Consider the following 27,443-nt stretch of genomic DNA (forward strand, 5'->3'; position numbering starts at 1 on the left):
ATGAATAAGTGAATATATGAATGAAAAAACAACCATTGCATTAGCTTACATAGAAATCTGCGTGAAAAATAAATTAACCTTATTTCTGCCTGTAGTTAAGGGCACATTTTTTGCCAAATGCAAGAATATACTCAAATACTTTAAGAGGAATTAAGACTTTCATGACCCCAAATGAATATACTTAAACAGAAAATAAAAATTCAAACCAGATTCTTGTCTAAGTTTATCATCAATGAATTCAAAGTGGCTTACCCAATGACTTTTGACCTAATCAATGAAAGCTGTGATAATAAAAATCTGATGTCCAATTTCAGTTATGATAAAGGGGAAAATTGCCTTAATAGTAATTAAGAACCAAGAAGGCTTCTGAGTCTTACAAATAATATGATACATATTATTATTTCTACAAAATTAGAGAGAATAGTTCCATGAAGTTTAAACACACACAGACACCTCATTCTGTATAATCTCTGAAAAAATGAGAGGTAGAGGTATATAAAATAATGGAAGTCAGGTTAACAGATTAATACAAGACAGACTTAAGAAACATACTTGTATTAGTCCATACGCTGGCTCATCAAGAAGATTTTCAAAAGACTGTGAAAGACTCTTATTCTGACAATTCACAAGAAGCGTCCTTTTGTCCTGCGGAGATCTGTAATAAAAAGAAGGGATTTGTAGAAACTACTAACACGCTATCAGTCACTACCTAAATAATTACTAATGCATAGTTATTTTTCCTTAATAACAACAAGAAAAATTTTAAATGCCCAGTTATAGAACTGTTTCCCATTAATACAATATTAGCAAGTACTTAGTAATTATCTTAAGTGAATTCTAAAACTACATGAAACATTAAATACAAATTTTTAACAAAAATAAAAGGGATGAAGTATATTTTTATTCAAGGTGAAGTCGAGGACTAAACTGTAATGAACCAAGACCTCTGTTTATAATTACAGCAGAAAAACCTTACAAATATATATTCCCTTATTACCATAAGATTATATCTTCTATCATAAAGAAAGTCAAAACACACTTAAGGATTCCTCAGTATATATAATATGTAAACTATAGGAAAATGTCCTATTTTGAAATAGTTTCCAACTTCATTCCACAGCTTGGAAGTATTGCAATATAAAATGTTAAAAAGATAAGATATGATAGATTATTTGTTAAAGGTCATTAATTATGCTAACCACTATTATAAATACATGAACATATTCCACAAGGTTGTAATGTACAGTTCAGGTAACAGCATGTTTTTAGCTCTTGCTTATTAAGCTCTGGACACAATTCTCCCTATTTCCCAATAACTACAGAATAAGTAAAATGCTCTCCAAATGGACATCTGTCTAATGTGAAGTAATCAAATGAATTATCCAGTCTTTTTTCTATTCAGTAAGTTTTATAACTTAGTTAGTCAGCTGTAATAAATCCACAACTTTTGTGTTTAAAAATAAAAATTAAATGTATTATTTTGCTGCTATCTACTTCTAGTTTATTACAAATGTCTGAGATAAGAACTTTAATAAAAGTTATCTCCTCTCAATTCTAACACAACAGGATGCAACAGCAAAGCTAGGGGGGATATGAAATCCAAAACAGGATTTTCTTCTTAGTCAGAAACAGCGCTCGATCTTCAGAGACAATAGTAGCTTAATAAGCCCCTTGGCTTCTTTAAAGAGCTAAGGTTGAGTCATTTGAAGTAGGAAAAAAAAATAACTTTTAAAATATTCAATTTCCATTAATCACCATTTTTCTGAATACCTTCTGAGGTCATGTTTAATATGAAGACCCACAGGTTCTCGCAAGGTACTTCTTAATGACAGGTCAACTTTTAAAAGCAGAAAAAGAAAAGTAATACATAGGAATATAGGAACGCATTTTTTTCCTAGCACAGTGCTGCTGGTGCTATGGTTATTATTTTTTCTTAACAATGAATTAAGTCAAAATTTTTCTTTAAAATCCAAATAAAAAATATTCATGTAGAAGGGGAACACATGCAGCCTTCAGTCATCTGTGCTCAGCTCACTGTTATGACTCCAGCTCTCAAACTATAGTCACCGAACTGGAGAGGGAAGAAGAAATGACTGTTCAACCAACCAACAACCACGGATACTTTTTTTTTTTTAAAGGAAGGATTTATTTTTTATACCTAAGCTCTGTGATAAGGCTGGGGGAAGTCACATAAGGCTTGGTTGCCCCTAAGGAAATCAACAAAGCATTTTTCAAAGTATTTCAGTAAGTGGACAAATAATATGTTCCCTAAGCAATTACCAAGCTCACACGAGGGCTGGCACTCCAGAATATTGTTACCTTTCCACCTGCCAGGTCACCACATTGATTTAATCTGATAAGATTAAATATTATGTATTTATAAATATTATATTTATATATTCTGGGAATACCATGGATTCTAGGAAGTTGAATGCTCATGAAAACATTATTGAAGACTTTCAAACTCATCGCAGCAGTAAGATAAAACTTTTAATAATGTTAACATCAGCAATTCTATTAGATCCTACTAAAAGGGCTTAAAGAAAACCAGAATATAATATCGCAACCACAGACTCATAACCACTGAAAATTCAGAAGTAATTTTCAGGCTTGGAGTGAGTCTCTGCCAAAGGCCTCAGAATAAATTCAGAACTTCTAATAGCTTAACAAATGTTTGCATGTTGAGATGTAGCAGTAACTACAAATGTTTGCATGTTGAGATGTAGCAGTAACTATCTTATATTGCTACTGAGAACAGCAACATGCAAAGTTAAATAAATAAATAAAAATATCATTGCAAAAGATATAAATACAGAAAAAGTTAATAAAAAAATTAAAAGGTGCAAAATATTTACAACAAAGGGAATAAATGAGGGGCTAGAGCCTAATCTCGTAAATAGTTGGTGTTATATGATGATATAATTGATTTGGCTTTTAAGGAAATATTTTACTGCTTAGATATTTATACATTAATTTTAAAATGGCTCAAAATATACAAAATAAATTTAACAGGACCAATAACCTTCATTCATATTCTAGCGACCAGCTTGGTTCCAGAAACCTAAGAAAAATATAATTATGGCTCATTCTTTAACTCAACTGCGTATCATGTTTTACATGGTGCTAAGTCAAAGAACACTAACAAACATCAACGAATAAGACAATGTGTTTTTCCAACTAAATAAGAAAATCATTTGAAAAATGTAATAAGCTGGTCTATTTTGTGCTGACTAACCCAGCTGGTGAGACTGAAAGAACTGTGCATGGCTGGCCCAGGCTTTTCCTCACTCTTTCAAGGCTGCACATTTGCAATCTCTACATCTGTATGGTAAGGCCTTTAATTTATGGAGGCGGGGTTACTGGGAAGACCACGTGGCCACAGATGTAAGCCACATTCTTCAATTTCGGTTAATCAGAATAAAAAGATAACATGGTCTGATTCTGCCTCTATTAACGTTTTGAACTCAGAAGACGACAAGGAGGAGGACCCTGGCACAGACCGGCCGGCATCCCAGTGAGGCTGCTGAAACCCAGGTTCTCCTGGACTACTCTTCCTCCTTCTGGTCTCTACCACGATCTGTGACTCCAGGAACATGACCCTGGAAACATCATTTTGCTTAGGATAACTGCTCCAGAGACAGGAAATGACACCTAACAGTGTAAAAAATAGGGGAGTGTTGGGGATTTTCATTTCTTTGGACATTAACCTAATTGAGAATTCCACTTATTTGGATCATAAGTCATGAACATAAAGAACAAGAGCCTTTAATCTCTCCCTAAGAATCTGATAACGGGAAATGGCTCACACAAATTTGGGGCTTATTTTTACACTGGTGACTGTTTATTTGGAGTATCCATACTCTACCACTTGGGCTCAGGATATAATCTCTGGTGAGCTACACAGCACAGCGTAACTGGGCCTAATTTTTGATGGGAAAGAGAACAGGGAGTGCTTACTCTCTGCCTAGGGTACAGAGGGACTTTGGGGATAAAACAGTTGATGTTCTATTCTTACACATTTCAGACAATTCAGGGGGCAGAGAATAAACTGGCCCCTAGTGTCACAGGAGAAATAACGCGATGGAGGAATGGCTGGTATTAGGGGTACGGCTCTTGAAGGACTCACTTCAGACAGCTATTTCCTCCCCCAGAAATAGCCACGTCCTTGGTTGACCATAAATCTGACAGTGCATAGTAGGAAGAGGGAAAATAACGTGCAGGGGAGTCAGAGTCCTCTGCCAGGTTCTTCTCTTTGACCAGGTCATTAAAGGCTATACTTAGACACATGCTCACATCCTGTCCCATTTCGCCCTCTCCTCAGTTAATCTCATTCTCTCTCAGAGCTTCAATTACTCCTAACACACACATACACACAAAAACTTAAACACAACCTACTGTATGCTCTCATAGTGCTGTATCTCTCCTAGTCACCTATTAGAGCTGAAAATTTACATTTATTTGTATTAAGCAATGTTTGTCTTTCCCACAATAGTACAAACTCCATGAATACAGAGGCCATATCTTTTTGATCATCCCCCTCCTTTCCAGCACTTACTATGATGTCTAGGACACAGTGGGTCCTCAAAAAAAAAAAAATCTGTTGAATGAAAAAATAAAGAACACCATTCCCACGGCTTCATGTTTCCAAATAGAAATATGCATTTCTACTAAAGAAAATCTCCTTCAGAGACATATCTGCCTGCTGAGATCAGGAAAGAATTAAGATACATGCTTGGCATAACCCCTTCCAGGCTCTTCTGCTCTCTTGGATCTGTCTGCCAACAGAGAAGGTGGTTCTCATCTTCTCTCATTCACGTCATAAGTTGTCTGTGTCCTCACTAGGGAGACCTGTGGTTGTCCAAAGTGATAACTGGGCGACTTCAAAATTAATTTGGGGTGAATTACTATGATGCTACATATCTAAGCCTCACCAATAAGGATATTTTTTATCACCATTTGTTTGATTCTTATATTTACTTCTCACTTGTTTACAAACAGAAAAGGAAACAAAGCTTCAGTTATAACCTTCATTAAAATATCACCAATGCATATTTAAGGTACACATTCCTTTATAAGCACGTTAAGTGATTGGTTGAGTCTAACTTTGAACCCATCCAGGACAGAAAACGTTCTTCCTCTTGAGTAATTTCCTTCTAATTTATATTTGGAGTCATAACCAAAAAAAAAAAAATCTATTTCCTTTAATAATTCTTTCAAAATTATTTGTAGAATTGATAAGCACCATGCCAATTATTCACTTAACTAAGATATAATGAACACATACTATGCGCCAGGCACTATGGCTAGGAATTTAGGAGAAAGTGTAAAAACAGATGCAATCCTTGTCTTTAATGTGCTTACATTCTAGAGTAGAACATAACAGAATAGATAAAATGATTTTATTCTGTTAAGGGTCATGAAGGAAGCAAACATGAGAATGAAAAACCAAAAGACAATGGGGGTTAAATTAATGGGAGAGCAAGTATCCAGAAAAGCACCTCTGAAGAAGTGGCACTAAACAGACCTGAGGGATCAGAAGGGAGAAGAATATTCTCGGCAAAAGAAACACACACATATAGGACCAGAAGACAAGAAAGAGTTTAAACTTAGAGTATTTCAGGAACTAAAAGAAAAACATGTGGCTAGAATACAGAAGAGAGTGTGGCATGAGTTGAAGCTTAAAAAACAGAGCTAAGACAGGGCATAGTAAGAAGTCTGGGTTTTATTTAATGTTATAAGTTAAAGTTAAATCCCCACGTCCTTCTAATGTTTTTCATGATACCACTTTGATCCCTCGCATTACAGCTTTTCCATGTAATATAGTTAGTCCAATACATCTAAAATGCAGTGTTTAAAATCAAATCTAGTTCTCTAAAATATGATCTTACCAGTGAAGAGTAGAGGACTATTACTTCATTCTAGATACTGTGCTTTAATCAACAGACTCAGAATGAAGGAGCTCTTTTATAAGTTACATCACAACACTGATACTGAGCTTGCTATGCTGCTGAAACTCCCAAGCCTTTCACAGCTGCAACTCAACAGCCAAGACTTCTGCCCCAGTCATGGCAATGCTCCTCCTGAAATCCACTTAACCCCTTGGGTGGTAGCCTATTCACAGCTTTTCCCTTCAAGACCCCAGGCCCACGTACTACCAACCAGGGCTGCCTTTCTTATGGTTATTGGTACTAGTCCACATGCCTAGTGCCAGCCAGAGGTGGTCAGCATGGTAAGGGAGAGAATTTCATGCCAGAAAACACACAGTCAAGATCTTTCAACTTCTGGATCACCCTCTCGCTTTATATAATCTATGTTTAGGTATGACATTACTCTATTATAAAAAGTGAGGACATTATTAATGAAGTTAACAATCACTCTACAGTTCTCCAAACTAAAAATATCAACTTCTCCCTTCTTTCACCTCCATATAGCCAATCAATCACAAACTCTGAACACTTCTCCAGTACTATCTTTCCTGTCACTCTCCTAGTTCATGCCACTGTAATCTCATCGAGATGACTGGAACAAGCTGCTGACATGATTGACAAGATCCTTCATGCTCTGGGCATTTACTCAACTCTTCGGCCTCAAGTTTAAATTTGAGACCCTCCCTTTTCCCACCACGCAGACCTGTGAGACTAAAATACTGAGCTATGTGATTACATCACGTTTTACATCCTTCCCTCCATCTGGAACATCTCTCCCTCTAAATATCTCCTTCTCTTTCATGATAATGTTCACTCAATAGTTAGATCTCAACCTAAATGTTACTTCCTTCAGATAGTCCTCCCTGACCTTTACCCAAGCCCAGTCCGAATGAAGTACCTTCCTCCATTACTGGGAACTTCCAAAGCACCTTGTACTTCCTCCCTCTTAGTTTTTGAGTGTTACTGCCACTTACTCACTGGCATCTTTCACAAGATTAACTCTCAGATATCCAGGAACATGATATTTATTAGTGAACAATTAGTGAACTAACAACCAGCATAGTGCTCAAAACATAACAGATACTGAAAATATATCTGTTGAGAGTGAATGTGAGAAAGAGTATGTGTGTACAAATGCCCATGGAAAATAAATGTAAGACACAAGATTTTTGGAAAGTGAGAAAGCCCCGACCTCCACAATTTTATAAAGCCTTAGATTTGCCTGACTTAAATTTGCAACATTACAAATAAAACCATGCTTAACAGAAACTTAATACAAGGTAAATTTGGTAAATAATCCATAAATCATTGCTGCATCATCATTCACTTCAATGTGTCTTAAAAACACTGGACGACGGTTTTCTTTAAAACAGTAAAAAGGTGATAAGTTACAGATTCAAATTACTAAAATAGCAAAAATGTATTCATTCATCCAAAGGAGTCAATATTCCAGAAAAAACAAAGCTGCTTGGCCCCTGATATGCACATAGGTCACTGATACCCAATGACAAGCAAAAATAATTTGTCATGGAACCAACACAACAATCCAGTTTCAACAGGTAGAAAATAATTTGATACTTACTCACACAATACCACATGTTTCTCAAGAGAGTCAATCAGCAGTTTGCTGTCTCCTTGATGAAAGTGCAGCGCGGGGAGAACGACGTCATCCTTTAGACAGAACACCAGATACGACCAGCCCATCCCCTCTTTGTTCTGCTTGATTGATTTCAGGTCTGTCAAACTGAACAGGAATGACCATTTGCTTTTCCCATTTCTATGACTTGGAGCATCTTAAAAACAAGAAAGCGGGCAAAATATTTTTGTTCACCTTTTTAAAGGGTACCGATAGTACTCTTCATGACTGCCCAACAGAACCTAGGTAATGAATATAGCATTCATATTACCATGGTTTCCATCTGTATTAGAAATGGTAACATTTATTTTCTTTAAAAAAAAGTTTTAAAAATAATTATCTTAATACATACAAATTGAAAAAATGTTATCCCTATTTAAAAATACCAGCTTTACCCCAAAATGACCATGGCTTTGGAAGCAGGCAGGCTGGATTCAAACTTCAGCACTACCATCTTAAAAACTGAATGATCTAGGGCAAACAATTAAATCTGAGTCTCAGTTTCTTCATCTGTAAAATGGAGGTAACTATACTTACCTCCCGATATTATTCTAAGAATTAAAAAAGATAATACTTGTCAATTAACTAGTACAATGCCAAACATATAGAAAATACTCAATAAATATTAATCTTTTCTACTTCCCTCAAATATAAATAACATGATGCACTTGGAGGGTCATTTAAAAACAAACAAAATTAATAAATACCATTTCTTCACTTCCTTTTGCAATTAAATTTTTACTAGACTACACCAAGTGAAGGTAAAAGTATACTGGTATAAAAAATAACACTGGAGCAAATGCAGACATTTTATTTGCAAATTCCCAAAGAAGAGTGGGGAACCAAGGTTGAAAAGGTAACAAAGTTCTGAATGCTTCAAAGAGAATGAATACATTCAATCTTCCTGCCAAATCAACTTTCTACTAAATTAAGATCTCAGTTCAAACCAAACTATAGCTATGTAAAATTAAAGCATTTCCTAGTGTGTGGGCTATTTATATAAGCTTAAAATCCTATGTTTATGAACAATATCATAATAGATAACAAGCAACTTAAAGATTATACATTTAAATAAAAATTTAAACAACAAAGGAAAAAATGTTTTCTTCTCACTAGTACTCATAGTTAATTTCTAAACAAAAAATGTCATTTTATTTTAACATTTTAACTCAGAAATTTTTTTGAAAACCTTTTCTCTAATGTTATTTCCTAAGAAGTGTCATACTCTCCTGTTATGGAAAATCTTCATTAATTCTGTCCCACACTGTCAATTCCACAAAGATAAACAGCATAGATAATATCTGCTTATAGATCTTAGTCAAAGCGTAGATCAGTCAGTACTGACCTGCACGTACATCACCTTCCTACAGGGTCAGGAACACGACAGCTCCATCACCTCCAACAAGAGCTCCTATACTGATACAAAGAAATCTACAGCTTATAGAAACCTCTGCCTGCAAGGACTGCAGACACCATCACTCTTTCATGGACACTTTAATAAGGATTATTTGAAACAAAGTCCAGAAAAGCTGAAGTAACTTATCTATGCAGTGATCTGCCTAACTTCCACACCAGTTTGGATAGTGAATTCATATCTAAGGCTGGTACTAGATTAACTACCATATGCCCACTGGACGAATACACATCATGGTCCACTGGAGTTTATGTTACAGAGCTCATACCACACCACTGTAAACTAGTATCAAAGTGAGAATAACTCTAGACTTCCAACATCTTCAGGAATTATTTAAGTGTGAATGTACCTAGACCACCCAGAAAGGATACATACTACTAGATTATCTGCAAAGACCAAAAAATATTTTTACTGCAACACAGCAATGAAAAACTAGGCATAATTTTTAATTAAATTCTTAAATTACACAAAATGTATTTAATCAAACATAATGCAAGGAAAGCATATAAAGTGCATTAAATACATGCAGGCTATATGAACTATCAGGAGTTTGTACATGTTCAAAAGTAAAGATTTTACACAGGTTTCTCCCATCAATGGAAGAGCCACACATTATATATTAAATACAACAGGAAGTGCCTCACACGTTTCCTCACTTAAAGCTCCAATAAACAATGAGAGAAACTTACAAGTCAGTCCTAGAAATCCCTTTGTTAGAGTGTGAGCCTCATGAGAACGAGAACTTAACTCTGTTTACAACTATATTCCCGGTGCCTAGAAGAGCAACTAGCGCACAGTAGGTATTTAAAGACGTGTTTAATAAATGAATAACCTAGTACCAAGTCAACATAAAGTAATCTATAATTTGGTCAACCAACAATAGCTAACCAGAAACAGAAATGGTTACAAAGGAAAACTAACAAAATCTAAGCGTTAACTCAAAATTTCCTTCTTTTTCCTTAAAGAAAGGTAAATAAAACTAATTAGCTCTGATGAATTTACTATGTTATCAAATACATGTAAAAAATATCTCTGACACACTGACATGGGAAAACAAGCCATAAGTTGTTCAATTAAAGTCTCGAAATGTCTGAAATAAAATTAACATCAAGGATATGACATTTTATTTGCATGCATTTCCAGAACATCACAGTATTCTGCTGTTCTGGGAGAGTATATTTTCAAAACATATTATCTAGTATATAAAAACAATGACTTAAGCAGTATATTTCTTAAATATAAATTTTAAAAAAATTTTTAATACTCAATTTTAAAGGTTCATCTCAATTTCCCTCTATGAATCACAGAAAAGTAAAAGTAAAAAATGCAAAGATTATAATAAAAATAAAATAAAAATTTCATTTGAAAAAATGCTTTTTAAAAATACAAAAATTTAGTAATGGTGTAATTTTGAATTCTGAAACATCAAACTTAGAAACGTCTTCCTTGGGAAGGAGTTTTGATGAACCGTTAACTGCATGAGGCAGACAGTCTAGGATAAGACAGGATGGAACAGGCTAGGACGGAACACAGGAAATGTACTTCACTCACTCCTTGTTCTGTTAAATGTGTGCATGTGTATGCACACCGGGCCATACTGTTCAATGTATTTCTTACTACTATGCACAATCATAAGCTTTTTTTAAATACTGGAGAAAAAAAAAAAAAGAAAATGTCTCCTTAGCTTTTAACAATTACCAAATAAAGGTTCTTTACAAGTCACAAGCACGACCAAGACATTCAAAGCAGTATTAATGTCTGTGGTTTATGCTAAACTATGCAGCTACATAGGGGTTCTTAAATCATCAAGAGAGCTTCTGAAAAATACAGAGAAATACAGACACCCAGGCTTCATCTCTAGAGTAGGAGTCAATTTACTGGATGAAACCCAGGCACCAGTATTTTTTTTTTCAAAAGCCCAACCTCCCCAGGTGACTTCAATGTGCAGCCAGGGTTAAAAAACCTTCATCTAAAAAGATCTTCATGGTCAGATGATGCTTTTCTCAAACACCTAATGCTTCTTTTATGAAATTCTGAAAACGTACTCCTTTTGTTCATTTCTGTGATCTTTTTCATTTTCAAGGAGTTAACAATATTAGGTAACAACAAACAAAAACTAGCAATTCACATAAACCAATCCTGAAGATCTAAGTCTACGAAGTTGAAAACCCCTCACATGCTAATATCCTAAAATCCTGTGGTTTTATCTTTCCTTAATAATTTTGCATTGTTCTTTAAGAACCTTCCCTGTAGAGAGGGAATGCCCAAATTAAAAAAAAAAAAAATATATATATATATATACACACACACACGTATGAACTGACTTATCAAAAAAAGCTGCGTGTGATTTACTGTTTACTTCTTAATTTACTCTATTCCCCAGAAATGCTACAGTACAAAGTATAACTTATATGTGAGATGGTTCTCCAGGCCACACATGAAAATCAGTTATACTTAGTAAGAATGCTCTATAAATGTAGCCATACATATTCCAGTAAATTTTGGCCAGCCGTTCTGAATCTGGTAAACATGGATAAATCCTAAATTCAGACCAAAACTATTAAAATATAAAATATCTTATTAGTTATAAAATACAAAGGAACCAATGAAAAAAAATTAACTTTATACAGTATTTAACATTGTTTAAAGAGATCACAAATAGGCTGACCACATCACAGATGGGCAAGCCAGATCATATCTGGGGCAGTTCTGTCAGGTTGCTGGCTTGGCCCTTTTTTGCTACCTGTAGGTAGATAATCACCATGCAGCAAACATAAATTTAAATACATAAATAAAGGAGAATAGTCACTGAACACACATAAAGGGGAGACTGCAATGAGCTGCAAGACCCCAGAAAACACTGAAATTAGAACCGTATGGTTTAGTGGCACACTCCATCTCCCCCTGGTGCTCCAGGATGATATAACATGATTTTCTTTTATTCGACTAGATTATGAAAAATATGCAAGAGGGACAATCAAAGCAATTTTTTAAGTGTTTCTATTTTCAATAACTACAAAACAGAACAAGTATTTTTAAAGCCTTTTTATGAAGTTACAACCAAAAAAGCAACAAAAAGATGAAAAGGGAATGTAACTAAAATAAGAGCTATACATATTAATCCAGGCACCAAATCATTCTTCTTCCGACAGAGGAACATTAAAGAATTCTCTTTGCTCTTTTGTTTACATTATATTGTAGCAAATCAGTTTAGGATTTCAAAAGATTAAATTCATACCTCCATTGGTATGTGGTTTCTTTTTAAATGAAACTGTATTAACCATGTCCCACTCTGCTTCGTAACTGTTCAGAAGTTCCAGTCCTCGAGCTCTTTCTTTTGGGGCCTGGGTCCATTCTACAACTGAACTGGAGTCCTAAAATAATTACAACATATAAAATATTTAGAGACTAAAACTAGAATTTCAGTTCAATCATTAGGTCTTTTCAGCTTCTATATAAATCAACTCTGTAGGTTGTGGCAAACATCATTGCAAACATCAGTGGTGGGAAAACTGAACACTATTTCCTATCCTTTTCTCCCTTGCTTGCTCAACTTCCCAAAAAGATAAGAAAAGCTTGCTCAGATTCTCTAGCAGCTAGGGTTGCCAATGACATATAAGTGGAAGTCAACTGCAAAGCCTTGGAAATACTTTTGCTTTCTTAATAAAAGCCTCACCCTTTTTCCCTATTTCCTGCTTTTGATATAGCTGTCTTGTCTAAAAATACACCAGTCACCTTATAATCATAAGGAAAAAGGTAAGAAAACCACTACAAATAGCTCCGAATCTCCAGACTTTTGGTTATTTGAGGAAAGTAGCCAAGGATGATTACTTATTTAAGCCACCATTAGTTGCATATTTTCTTAATCAAAATTAGCTAAAAGCCACAAACAAGATATCTACATAGATAATTCTAAAGAACTTTCTGTTTTAAAAGAGAATAAAACCAAAAGTCTATAATGCAATACTAATAATTTGACTATATCAAAAAGTTTAATAACTTCTACACAACAAAAGATACCACACGTAAGTTACACATAAGCAAAACTGGGTACAAAATGTTTCCAAAACATAGGGAAGACGACAGAAAAACATCCAGAATACAAAAACAACTCTTTACCAATTTACTTAGAAATCAACAAATATCAAAAAAGAAAAATAAGGAAATGGTCTGAACAAACAAGTCAAAGACGGAATATAAAGTGACAAACAACAGAAGATGTCCAATTTCAGAAATGATCAAAGAAAAGCAAGTTAAGGGGGGGAGGGTATAGCTCAATGGTAGAGTGCATGCCTAGCATGCGTAAGGTCCTGGGTTCAATCCCCAGTACCCCCAAAGATAAATAAAAACCTAATTATCCCCCTGCAAAAAAATTAAATAAATAAACCTAATTACTTCCCCCCAAAATAAAAAAATAAAATATTCGGTAAGTAAATAAAAGCATTAAGAAAAAAGAAAAGCTAAGATGAATTTTAATTTTCCTGCCCCACTCAACTGAAAAATAAAAATATGGGAGAGAGTTTGAGGAAATGATCTTTCACACTGTTGACAATAGTGCTAATTAGTACGGACTCCCAAAGTATAATTTATTAAAATCCAAAATATGCATGTGTTTCACCACAGTAACTCTTTTCATCATCTATCTATATACCCGTCAATGAAGGAATAGGTAAAAAAAACCAGGGGGTTGTCAATAAAATGCTAGGCAAAAGTTTAAAGACTGATGTATGTTAATATACATATGTTCAATATGTAATAATAAATAAAAGTTATGAGACAATACATGTGCTGTTAACAACTAAAAGCTTCTAAAGAAACAATACAGCAAGGATCAGGAATTAGAATGCATTAGACTTAAGATCAAGAAAGGAAACTAGTCAAACCTGGGACAGTAACTATCAAAAATACAGGGAAAAATTTATTTTCAAACTGTAATACTGTGCCAGCCAAGCTATCAATTCAGAATAAGGATTAAAAAAGTCTGAAAAAAGGAATGTTTCTGCTCTCATGCACTCTTTTTCTCAGGAAGCACTGGAGCTGCACCAAAGCAAGGAAATAAACCAAAATAGAAGACAACATAGGACACAGAAATGGGGATTAAAATACGGGAAAGAGTCAAAAAGAATCCCCAAGATAATTGCTGCACAGCAAACCAAAAGACCAACCAGTTCAGAATGAGCTTGTAAGAAGGCTCTGGTAGAAACGTCTCTAAGAAGATGAAGTTAGAAGATCATCTATGTGATTAAATCCTTTGAGAAGAAATGTGGAGAACTGAGCCAGAGTTTCAAGGTGAATTAGAGATAAGATAGAGCTAAATCTCTACCTTTCAGAGTGAGAAGTTAACACGTGATACACATGTTAAACACAAGTTAACCCGACTATTCTACTCCCAGGTTTTCAAGGAAAAATATGCCCACACAGAAATTTGTACATGAATGTTCACAGAGTATTATTTATATTAGTGTAAAAGTGAAAACAAGTGTTTTAAGTGTTTCTATTTTCAATAACTACAAAACAGAACAAGTATTTTCAGTCCATCAACTGATGAATGAATAAACAAAATATGGTATATATGCATAAATGCAATAGTATTCAGCAAAAAAAAGAAAAAAAGTAATGAAGTACTGACAGGTACTGTAACATGGATGAACCCTGAAAACATTATGCTAAGTGAAAGAAGCCAGTCACAGAAGACTACGTTATTTCATGATTCAACTTAAACAAAATGTCCTTCACAGGCAAATCCTCAGAGACAGAAAGTAAAGTAGTGGGTGCAGGGGGCTGGCATTACGCGGGAAGGAGGGGTGACTGCTAAAAGGTACAGTTCCTTTTTTGGAAATAATAAAAATGTTCTAAACTTTGATATTGGTGATGGTTGCACAACTCTGTAAATATACTAAAAACACTAAATTATACACTTTAAAAGACTGAATTTTATAGAACATGAATTAAATTTCAATAAAGCTTTTATTTTAAAACTGATACTCCTTTGGCCATACTTTTTTTTTTTTTGTAAATACCTTTCCTGCATAGAGAATACTGGAAGAATCTAATGCATCATCCAATGGTCTCCAGTCCACTATTACATCAGCATCCTAAAGAAAGAAATCATTAATCGTTAATCACAATTTCTATTCAGCAATATCACACATTTTTAGTCATCTATGTGTAGTTCCATGAACCCAAAATAAAATTTTAACCCCTTAAATTTATTAGCATGTTAAATATGCAATAACATATATAAACCACTATTTGACAACAAATGGTATGTTTATTTCTAAATTCTACTTTTCATCATAGAAAAATTGTACCACTACAACTTTTACATAATAAGTTTTAAAATACTTCATGCCATTTTACCAGCTTATTTAAAACATTTTATTTCTTTTTTTTTTTTCTCTGTGATTTATCATAACATTTTGTGTATATTTCCCTGTGCTATACAGTGTAATCTTGTTTATCTGTTCTACAATTTTGAAATCCCAGTCTATCCCTTCCCACCCTCTACCCCCCCCCCCGGTAACCACAAGTCTGTATTCTCTGTCCATGAGTCTATTTCTGTCCTGTATTTATGCTTTGTTTTTGTTTGTTTGTTTGTTTTTGTTTTTTAGATTCCACATATGAGCGATCTCATATGGTATTTTTCTTTCTCTTTCTGGCTTACTTCACTTAGAATGACATTCTCTAGGAGCATCCATGTTGCTGCAAATGGCGTTATGTTGTCGGTTTTTATGGCTGAGTAGTATTCCATTGTATAAATATACCACATCTTCTTTATCCAGTCACCTGTTGATGGACATTTAGGTTGTTTCCATGTTTTGGCTATTGTAAATAGTGCTGCTATGAACATTGGGGTGCAGGTGTCATCCTGAAGTAGATTTCCTTCTGGGTACAAGCCCAGGAGTGGGATTCCTGGGTCATATGGTAAGTCTATTCCTAGTCTTTTGAGTAAAACATTTTATTTCTAACATCACTTCCATGTTAAATTTACAACCACTGCTGGATTACATAATTTTCTCTTACACATGAAATGCAAACTTGCTGATAATGTCCCTGTTACTAACTACTAAGTAAAAATCACTTCTTATTTAAATATAAACCATTATTAAAAAGTCATTTACTAGAAACATACCTTTTCTAAAACACGTAATATTCCTGAAATCAAGCTGTCTTGGTCATTGGTCTTTCCAAAAGATGAGTGAATATAGACCCCTTCTTGTTCATATATAATCTAGAATAGTAAAAAGATTAGTTACACCTTTTTTATTCAATATTATTTCAGCATTTGTTTTAAAAAAATTAGATTTTTTCCTTTAATGCCTGAATCAAGTTTCTGATTATTCCATATAAAAAATGTAGTGTCTTAAAATACCACTAAGATTTAAAAGCACTTCAAAGACAAACTGGAAGGAAATTTGTTTTGTTATGCACCGAAGTTTGTTGGTTTAGTGAAAATCACAATCTTGACTGTCTCCATAAACAAAGATATCAGGCTAATTATGTGTGGCTCTATATGCAAATTACACTTAAAATATATTTTTATGTGATTCTATATGCACATTCCATTTAAAAAATGTTTAACAAACATTAAGCAAAGTTGGGTTCAAACTGAAAATGCACCTGAAAATATTCAAGAATAAGAATAGGTGAAATATAAAGAGGAATTAATGATTCCTAACTATTTCCACAGTAGCACATTTTCTAACTGTAGGTTTATTTTGATGTGTTTTTGTAGGACAGTGGCATAGAAATTCATGGAATATGGGAATTTTAAAAAGTAATAATGAGAGATAAACAAGGTCCTACTGTATAGCACAGGGAACTATATACAGTATCTTGTAATAGCCTACAATGGAAAAGAATATTAAAAGGAATATATATACATATATGTTACATATACATATACGAATCACTACGCTATACACCAGAAAGTAACAATACATTTTAAATCGACTATACTTCGATCAATTAAAAAAATTAACTGACAATAGTTTAAAATAAAAATTTATTAGGACTTCTAGAAATGACTAGTTTAAACCAGTTCAAGCTCACAAATACTTACTGAGTGCTTCTATACATAAAAGCATGTAAAAAACTATAGGTAGATGAGTATGATTAAGACATGGTCCCTGAACAATGTCCTATGGAAATATAAAGGAGATTTAGTTAAGCCTTATTTTCTAAATGCAAAATGTTATTATATTAAGATTCTATTACAGCACCCATTTTGAACCACTAAAATTTTTTTCATTATGAAAATAAGTAAAAGCAAAAGTAAAAAATAGTCAATTCTAGACCTAAGTAATTTTGTCATAAGTAAATCTGGAATACACTGTACTTTCTATTTATGTAGACCTTTCATTAATATAATCACATCACTATTCAGAATAGCATGGGGACCAAGAAAGGCAGGACAAGTACCACCAGAGCCCATACTATCAACCCCGAGTTGACAGTTACGGAATTTACGCACCAAGAACCCCACGTTATAGCCTGATCCTTACAATAACCCTAGATCATAGGTCCTACATCATTATAACTACATCATTAGGATGAGAAACCCATTTGTGCAAATGAGAAAACTGGAACAGAGGTTAAATAACTTGCTCACGGTTGATGATACAAACACCAAGGGGTGGTTAAGGAATGGTGTGGAGTTTGAAACCCAGGCACAGAGAACTGTGCTCTTAGCCACTGCACTACGAAGCTCCTGCATTACCATTACTGCCTCTGTATTATGTTAATCACTTGTGATACAGACGTATATCATGTCAAGAAAGAGTCCTTCTAGTAATCAAGATCACCACACAAGTTCTGATCTCAAAAACCCAAGATGGCCTTGATAAAACAGTCGTTAAACACCAGACTAGTATTAAGCAGAAGGCAAAGACTGGGGACAGTATGAATTGGGGAGTGGCGGCAGACAATTCTACATTGTTTGTATTGAAATGAAAACTTGTAAAGCATCCAGATCTTTTCACACATGTGCACAAAGATATGCATAAGAATATCCACAGTAGTGTTATTTTATAACACGGAAGGTGGGAAGGGAGGAAAGGACACAAGGGGAGGTATGAATCTAAATGATCAAGAAGAGGGAAATTATAAAACATATTCTGAGATATTCAGTCTATGGAGAATATTATTCAGAGGTTAAAAGAAAATTCAGTCGATTAAGTGGACAAATGGACATACATGGAAAAAAACCTTCCAATTAAACATAGTATGATGAAATTTACACTCTTCACAAGTTTTTCTCGATGTCTGCGCAAAATACAGAGACCAAGCTCTGAGAAGACACACTTCAATGTTAACAAAGGTTACTTCTGAAAGAGAATGGGACAGGAAAGGTTGAAAAAGGAACTGTAACTTTCTATGTTATGTTAATGCCTAATTTATTTGAATATTTCAAAGTGAAAAAGTTATACATTACTTCAGTAATTTAAAAATTAACTTTAAAGAATACAGTAAAAAGAGGGAATTCCAGAAGTATAAACTGTAACTTTTCTGGACTTCAGTTTATCAATTTATAAAACAGAAGGCTGGACTACATAATTATTACCTGAGGCCACAAAACAGAAGTATGAAAAGGTTATGGGGAAAAAAATCCCTTAAAATCTCAAGCTTTTGTGATTAGTAGATCTGGGACATATCCAGAAACTACACTTTAGTATATTTTCACCTAAGACTCAGCTATCAGAATAATCAAGGACTCCATAGTTCTCATAATAGAGAAATGGATAGTCATTTGCCAAGAAAAGCTTGGCATCATTAACAGTGCAATCTAAGGTCCTGCAGTACTGTTAATACTGAAGAGATTCTGGAAACTTAATGAAACAAGTGAACCCTACAGAATCAAATGAAACACTTCACCAACTGAAGCACATTAAGCAGCTCTTTCTCTCCCATACATATGTTGGTCAAGTGTTCCCTCATTCTTTTTCACTTAAAAAGCTGAGTTTCCTAAGTAATTGAGCTGGGAAAAATACCTTTAAAAGTTTTAAAGTACCAAGCATCTTATGAAAAAGTCAAAATCGCACTCATCTCCTGTTCTTTCTATGCTCCGTAACTTTTTAGCACTTTCTGAGGGACAAATTACACGTCCAAAATTTCACAATTCTAAACTCAGACTTGTACCGTCTTTAGAAAGCAGTCGTGCTCAGCTTTCTAATTTGAAGGATGCGATGTTAATCAATACAAATTAATTCTGCAGATAGAATAAAATTAATAAATTTACCTTCATGCACTACTAAACCTTACGAAGGCTTATAAGACTTTAAGGCACAGGGAAAAAAATACTAGCTGCATCAGTATAAAATTCACTTCAAATATAAAATAGTAACAGTTTTGACTGAATAGCACTTTGTTTTCAATGCACTCTGATCTCATTTAATCCTCACAGTCAAACTGAATGAGTCCAAACATTATTATCTCCACCTCCATTTTACAGAATAAACTGAGACACAGAGCTGTTCATTGACACTACTCACGACCATATCAAAGCAAGGCATGGATTCCAGACTTCCTGGCACCTTCATCCATTAAATCTCAACTACTACTGCCTTAAGAAACTACTAGAAAAATTCTACATGGCTTCCTTAGAGGAAAGTGGTTTCTAAAATTGCTTAGACATAGAAAATAATGTTGCTTCAAGGACTAAAAGCAATTTTTTAATGTCTTTAATTTCTAAGTCAACATAGCAGCTAATATTTAACAGTTTGGCCTTTAAACAAAAACACTCAATTTCGCTCCCATCTGAACTCCTAAACATTTCACACGAGAAGCTTAGCCCCTTTCATGGCATCATCTTGATTTGAGGCACTCATTTTAATATTACAGTCCTTCATTCTACTGTTTTTGAAGGAATGATTTTACTTATTTTTTATTTATAGCATGTATCTGTTCGTCATCCCAGTCTGTGGGTAAATCTACAAAATACAGTTGTATCAACTCCTTGAAACAGCACAAAATGCAGAAACAGAAGTCCAATTTAAAATCTGATCTTATACCACCACCACAAAGACAGTATTTCTTTATTAAACTCTACAGAGAACTGATTCCTGAGGAGTACCATTCTGCCACACGACATTCTGCTGCCTATGCTTATCAGTGGTAATAATTAATATTTGAAAAGCTATCTCCAAGCTTGTTTGAATTGAAAAAATATTTTGCTACAAGAAACAATTATATCAGCAATTTCATCTAAGATACTACTTTTAGTAAAGCAGGCTTCTAATTTCCTTACTCTGGTTTTATTTATTCATGACTGCTAATGCAAAATAAAAAGATTCAAATGCTATTATCAGCCATGTAATATTTCTATCATGTATTACTTTACAAAGCATTTCTACATTATCCCATTTGATCCTTACCACTCAGATATGTGTTATCATTCCGACTTTGAGAAAAAAATGTAAGGAAGTTAAGTGATTTGATGAAGGTTCTTCCGTTACTCTGGGGATGATTCTCAGGTCTGTTCTGACAAGTTTTAATTGTCCAAAGAGTACATAATGAAAAAGACCAGCAACTTAAGGCTCAGCATACGTGACAATGACAAAACTGTTCTAGTATCTTATGGGCACATATTCCAATCTAAATGTGTTGTGAATATGAGTAGGTTCTCTGTGCTACAGGAAGCAAAGAAAGGGCATCAGCAATGCCTCTTTCTACCATCTAAGGTTTTGAGGGGAGAAGAGTTCATAGGCATAATAGAAAATATATATATATGTCAGAAAGAAAGACCAGAGAAAAATTATACTCCAACTGACATCAGGAAGCTGGCAAATGGAAAGCTAAGAGAAGAAAGAGACTAAAGCAAAAGTCTACACTACTAGAGATGTACGACATGTTTGAATCTCCTCCTACAGAGAATTCAGACCTGTGAACTATCAGCACCAAGCATTCCAAATAGCAGGACAATGTACAAGCAGTAAAGACTGCCGGTGCCTGCTACCTTAGGGCCACAGAGACTTCCGGTGCCTCCAACCTTAGGGCTACAGAGGCACCGAATGTAAAAATAAGACAGTCTGATCATTTCTCTAGCACATATATATGAGATATTACTAAAAGTCTGCATCAGATTCTCCAACTCTAATAACTTATTAATTTGTGATACTTCACAAGGGAACAAAAACATCTGGAGTACATGTCCAATGGAGATAAAAATGGTGTTTTCATTTTATCTTCCAGTTTATTTGGCAGAGAAAGCTGAGTATGAAAATTGTACACAACAGGATTTATAATTGTTGTCAAAAATCAAGATTTGGGTGGTTTGGGGTGTTTTTGCTTTGGTTTGGTGTTTTTGATGATTCCTGTATGTCCAAGCTTTCAAAATCAAGTACTGTGTTTGAGAAAAGGAATTTAAAGTCAAATGTGAAGAGAATAAACAAACTATCCAAAGAAAAATAAGATACCAAATACCTGAAAGACAAAAGTGCAACTGATTGAGAAAAACAAAACTGGAAGAAGTGCCCCGTAATACTAAGTAGAGGACAGAGAAGAGAGACTAAAAAATAATTTTTAAAAAGACACAATAGCAGTGTTTTAAAAATGCTACTAATAATAAAGAAATGCAAGAAAGTACTATAAAACATAAGAACAGTGGTTACCTAGGGGAAGGTGGGTACACGGAAAGCTTTATGGAGTGGCTGCAAAGATCTATTTCTTGACCACAGTGGTGCTAACAAGGATGTTTGCCTTACGACTCATCAAGTTATATGTGTGATTTTCTGCATATAAGTTTTGTTTTACAACCAAAATGCTAAAAATTACTAGCAATTAACATAAAATATGACATCTTAAAAAAAACATACTTTAATTAAATTACAAAGATGTGATGATTACCTTTAACTACCCAAACATCTATTGGTATTCTCTAAATACTTAGCATTTAATAAAATTCTTGAATGTCTTACTACTTGAGTCATCTCTCAGAAGGTACAGAAGAGAATACATGCCAACAAGAAAGAAATGGTTTTTAAAAAAACTCTGGAAGAAAAAAAATCTCAAAGTTCATAACAATAAAGAAAATCTGGAACACAGCAAAACAGTCAGCCTGAGCCTGAGGAAGAAAAGATATATAGAAGAGATAGGTACTATCCCACCAAAACAGAAAGGAAAAAAACCCCTAGAACAGCTTACATTTCCAGCCAATATAGAGTAACAAGAGACTGAATTTACCCTCCTGTCAGAAAAAAAAGGGGAAAAAAAAGCCAAATTTATGAAACAATAGTTTTCATCAGGTAATGAAGGACAGTAACTGCTGAATGCAAGGGAACAAATGGGGTGAGTCATACGATGCCCTAGCTTACTGTCTGGAGAGAGTTCCCTCCCAGCTGTGGCAGAGGAAGAGAAAACCCAGAGGTGCCCAGTGGTCTCCAAGTTGTGGGCACAGAGCTGGGAATTGGGGGGAGGCCGAGACACAGTATCAGAGAAGAGAGAAGCGCACAGAAAGAACTTGAAAGATCTGCAAAGGTCCCTGAGTATTTGGCAGAGGACTGATCAATGCACATGTATCAATAAACTACCTAAGGGGAGGGGGTAAAAGCCACCTGAAATTATGAGAAGAAATATCAGTATGGGAAACCTGTTACAGGGCATTGGGTAAAGCACTCAAAATAGTCCTGCCTCGGCAATGGAGCTAAACTAGTCTCACAGTAAACGCTGTGCTGATCTCATCTAACAAAATTTTAAAAGCAAGACCTGAAAGTATCAAATTGTTTCTGCATATCTTCAGTGCCTTCTGGATGAAACTCAAGAACATTTTATAGGAATACAAAAGTATTGAGCACCCAAAAAGATCAAATTCACAGTATCTGACATTTGCTCAAAAAAAAAAATTACCAGGCATGCTACCAATCAGGAAAACATGATCAATATTGAGAAGGAAAACTGACCAATTAAATATGACCCAAATGACACAAATAATAAAATCAGTAAAGATATTAAAACATTATTGTAACTGAATTCCACATGTTCAAGACACTAAAGAAAAGTTAGAACCTGCTAAGAGAAGACATCAAAAATTTAAAAAATATCCAACTGAACTTCCAGAGATGAAAACTACAATGTCTGAGATGAAAAACAGAATGAGATAATGGTAGATTAGATATTGCAGAAGAACAACAAAACTGAAGTTACAGCGATAAAAATTATACAAAACAAAACACAAAAAGGGCGAAAGACTAAAAAAAAAATGAACAGAGCATAAATGAGCTGCAGGGAAACGTCAAGTGGTCAAACATATGTATAACTGAAGTACCTGAAAGAGCTGATGGAGGGGAGAAACATACAAAAACCTTTTCTGAAAAAATAATTAGTTTTTCCAAATTTGATGAAGACTATAAACTCACAAATATAAATACCAATGAACCAATTAACTCCAAAACGAAAGAATCAGAAAGAAAACTATGTAAGGGCATACTGTAATCAAATTTATGCAAAATCAGAAAATCTTAAAATCAGCCAGAGGAAAAAACATTAAGTATAATGATTACAGTGGATTTCTTTTTAGAAACAATGGAGACTAGAAGACAGTGGAGCAGTGCTATTTATTTAGACCACTTCTTCAAGGTATGACTGACAAATAAGAAGCTATATCTATTTAATATATACAACTTGGTAAGTCTGGGACAAGTATACACCCACAAAATCACCACCATCAAGCTATAAACATAACTGTCACCTCCCAAAGTTTCCCCCTTCCTCTTTAGAGCAATATCTTTAAAGTACTGGTTAAAAAAAAAATACTGTTAACCTACAATTCTATACCCAGAGAAAATATCACTCAAAAAAGAAGGTAAAATACTTTTTCAGACATATAAAAGCTAAAAAACTTCATCACCATCAGACCTACACTACAAAAAATGTCACAGTAAGTCTTTTAGACAGAATAAATTACATAAGAAGGAAATCTGGATCCACACACAGAAATGACAGCTACATTAAATGGTAACTATGTGGATATGTATTTTTTTTCTTGTTAATCAAATTATTTTGTTTAAAGCATAAATAAATGTATTTTTTGTTTTGTGGGTTTTATAACACATGCAAAAGTAAAAAAAAAGCACAAAAACCAGGAGAAGAGAAATGGAAGCATATTGTTCTAGGTTCTTATACTTTATATGAAGGAGTATAATAACTCTTGAAGATAAATGTTGTAAGTTAAAGATGTATACTGTAAGCACTAAAACAATCACTAAAATAAGAGTCACAGTTAATTATCAACAAAGGAAATAAACATGGAATGATGAAAACTACTTGATTAATCACAAAGAAGGTAGAAAAAGAAAATGGGACAAAGAAGAGATGGGACGGAGGGAGAAGGGTGAAAAGGGACAGACTGTGGAGTTCAAGATTTGTAGATACTGACAGGTATATATAGAATAGATAAACAAGTTTATACTGTATAGCACAGGGAAATATATTCAAGATTTTGTAGTAGCTCACAGTGAAAAAGAATATGAAAATGAATAGATGTATATCATGTATGACTGAAAAATTGTGCTGTACACCAGAAATGGGCACATTATAAACTGACTGTAACTCAATTAAAAAAAAGAAGCATACTAAGAAAGATGAAAAAAAAGAGATGGGACAAAACAGAAAACAAAAGCAAGATGACAGACTTAACCACATTAGTAATCACATTAAAAGTAAATTGTCTAAAGACTTCAACTGAAAAAAGATTGTCAGATTGAAAACTAAGCCCAAACTCGTATGTTATCTATGAGAAAAGCATTTTAAAGACACAAATAGATTAAAAATAAAAAGATATGTTAATATTAAATCAGAAGAAAGCAACAATGGCTATTAATATCAGACAAAAGTAAATTCCAGAGCCAAAGAAATATTACCAGATAGAAAGATAACGTCATAGTGATCAAATGGTCAATGTCTCAAGACGACCTATTAATCCTAAATGTTTATGCACCTAATAACAGATCTTCAAAAAATATGAATCATAAAGTGACAGAATTGCAAGAAGAAATAGACAAATACACAATTTCAGTCAGAGATTTCAAACCTGTTTCAGTAACTGATTAAACAGTCAGGAAGTCAGTAACAATATAGAAGACTTGATTACACTCTCAATCAACTGGATCTAATTTACACTTATAAAACACTGCACCCAACAACAGCAGAATACACATTCTTTCAAATGTACGTAAAACATTTATCAAGAGAGATTATAAGTTGGGCCATAGAACAAATCTCAGTAAACTTAAAAGAATTCAACTATGTTCTGTGACCACAATGAAATTAAATCATAAATCAGTAATAGAAATACCTTCAGAACATTCCCACATATGTGGAAATTAATAATATACTTCTAAATAATCCAAGGGTCAAGAAGAAATCAAAGGAAAACCAGAAAGTATTTGAGTTGAATGAAAATGCAAACACATCATATTAAAATCTGTGCAGTGCCAGTGCCACTAAACAGTGCTTAGTGGGAAACAAAGTATTGCATGCCTTTATTAGAAAAGAAAAAAGGGCCTCAAATTAATGACCTCAGCTTCTACCTTAAGAAACTAGAAAAAGAAATATAAATTAAACCCAAAGTGAGCAGAAAGAAATAAAGGTCATAGCAGAAGTCAATAAAATAAAAAAAAAAAAAAGAAAAATGGTGGGTGGGAGTTATCAACAAAACCAAAAGCTCTTTTAAAGGAATAAAACTGGTAAAATTCTAGCCATGCTCCGATGAGGAAAAACAAGAGACATGAATTACCAATATTAGGAATTAGAACATTAACATCACTACAGATTTACACAAATAAAAAAGATAGAAAATTTATGAACATTTTAGACTAATAAATTTGACAATTTAGACAAAACAAATAAATTCATTAAGAGACAAAGTTACCAAAACTCACTAGATGAAAAATAGGTTAACCTGAGTAGCTCAATATAAATTAAGGAAATTGAATTTGTAGTTAAAAACCTTCCCACAAAGAAAATTCCAGGCCCAGATGGTTTTACTAGTGAGCTTTGCTTCATATTTAAGAAAGAAGGAATACCAATCCTACACAAACTCTTTCAGAAAACTGAAGGGGAGGAATATTCGCAACTATTCCATAAAGCCAGCATTACCCTGACACCAAAATCAGACAAAAACAAGAAACTATATATGAGTATTCTCATGAACTTAGGTGCAAATTTTTTAAATTAAAATTGAATCCAACAACATGTAAAAAGGAAAATAGTTTATGACTAAGTGGGGTTTACCCTACTTCAGGTTGGTTTAATATTCAAAAATCACTAACTGTAATTCATCACAGTGAAAAATTTTTAAGAAAAACCATTATGATCGTCTCAAAAGACACAGAAAAAGCATTCAACAAAATCCAATCTCTATTTCTGACAAACACTCTTAACAAATTAGGGATAGAAGGGAAACTTGCCCAATCTGATTAAGGGCAACTATGAAACACTACAGATGACATCATATACGTTAAAGACTGAATGCTTTCTCCTAAGGTCAGGAACAAGATAAAGAGGTCTGCCCACTCTCACTACTTTTATTCAACGTTGTACTTGTGGTTTCAGACACTGTAACAATTATACACAGAAAACTATAAACCACTGATGAAGGAAATTAAAGAAGACTTTAAAAAATGGAAAGATATCCCATACTCTTGGATTGGAAGAATCAATATTGTTAAAATGGTCACACTACCCAAGGCAATCTACAGATTAAATGCAATCCCTATCAAATTACCCAGGACATATTTCACAGAACTAGAACAAATCATAATAAAATTTATATGGAACCAACAAAGACCTAGAATTGCCAAAGCATTACTGAAGAGAAAGAAAGAGGCTGGAGGAATAACTCTCCCAGACTTCAGACAATACTATAGAGCTACAGTCATCAAGACAGCATGGTATTGGTACCAAAACAGACATATAGACCAATGGAACAGAATAGAGAGCCCAGAAATGAACCCACAAACTTTTGGTCAACTCATCTTCAACAAAGGAGGCAACAATATACAATGGAATAAAGACAGTCTCTTCAGCAAATGGTGTTGGGAAAACTGGACAGCAGCATGTAAAACAATGAAGCTAGAACACTCCCTTACACCATATACAAAAATCAACTCAAAATGGATTAAAGACTTAAACATAAGACAAGATACAATAAACCTCCTAGAGAAAAACATAGGCAAAACATTATCTGACATACATCTCAAAAATTTTCTCCTAGTAGAAATAAAAGCAAGAATAAACAAATGGGACCTAATGAAACTTAGAAGCTTCTGCACAGCAAAGGAAACCATAAGTAAAACAAAAAGACAACCTACAGAATAGCAGAAAATTTTTGCAAATGAAACCGACAAAGGCTTGATCTCCAGAATATATAAACAGCTGATACGACTCAATAAGAAAAAAAATAAATAACCCAATCCAAAAATGGGCAGAAGACCTAAACAAGCAATTCTCCAAGGAAGACATACAAATGATC

The 27,443-nt window shown here is 34.0% G+C and overlaps 1 protein-coding gene across 1 annotated transcript in view; it reads right to left on the reverse strand.

The window, feature by feature from the left end:
- The window catches only part of TBC1D15 (TBC1 domain family member 15), a 61,098-nt gene that overhangs the window by 23,004 nt on the left and 10,651 nt on the right, over positions 1-27,443 (reverse strand). Inside the window, exons 2-6 of the mRNA XM_006197833.3 lie at positions 16,110-16,208; positions 14,998-15,072; positions 12,216-12,351; positions 7,510-7,720; positions 553-655 (exon numbers count right to left, since the gene is read on the reverse strand). Of these exons, the coding sequence (XP_006197895.1) occupies positions 553-655; positions 7,510-7,720; positions 12,216-12,351; positions 14,998-15,072; positions 16,110-16,208 (624 nt within the window). The remainder of the gene's footprint in view (positions 1-552; positions 656-7,509; positions 7,721-12,215; positions 12,352-14,997; positions 15,073-16,109; positions 16,209-27,443) is intronic.

This window comes from Vicugna pacos, chromosome 12 (assembly GCF_048564905.1).
Source record: "Vicugna pacos chromosome 12, VicPac4, whole genome shotgun sequence".
Lineage (NCBI taxonomy): Eukaryota > Metazoa > Chordata > Mammalia > Artiodactyla > Camelidae > Vicugna > Vicugna pacos.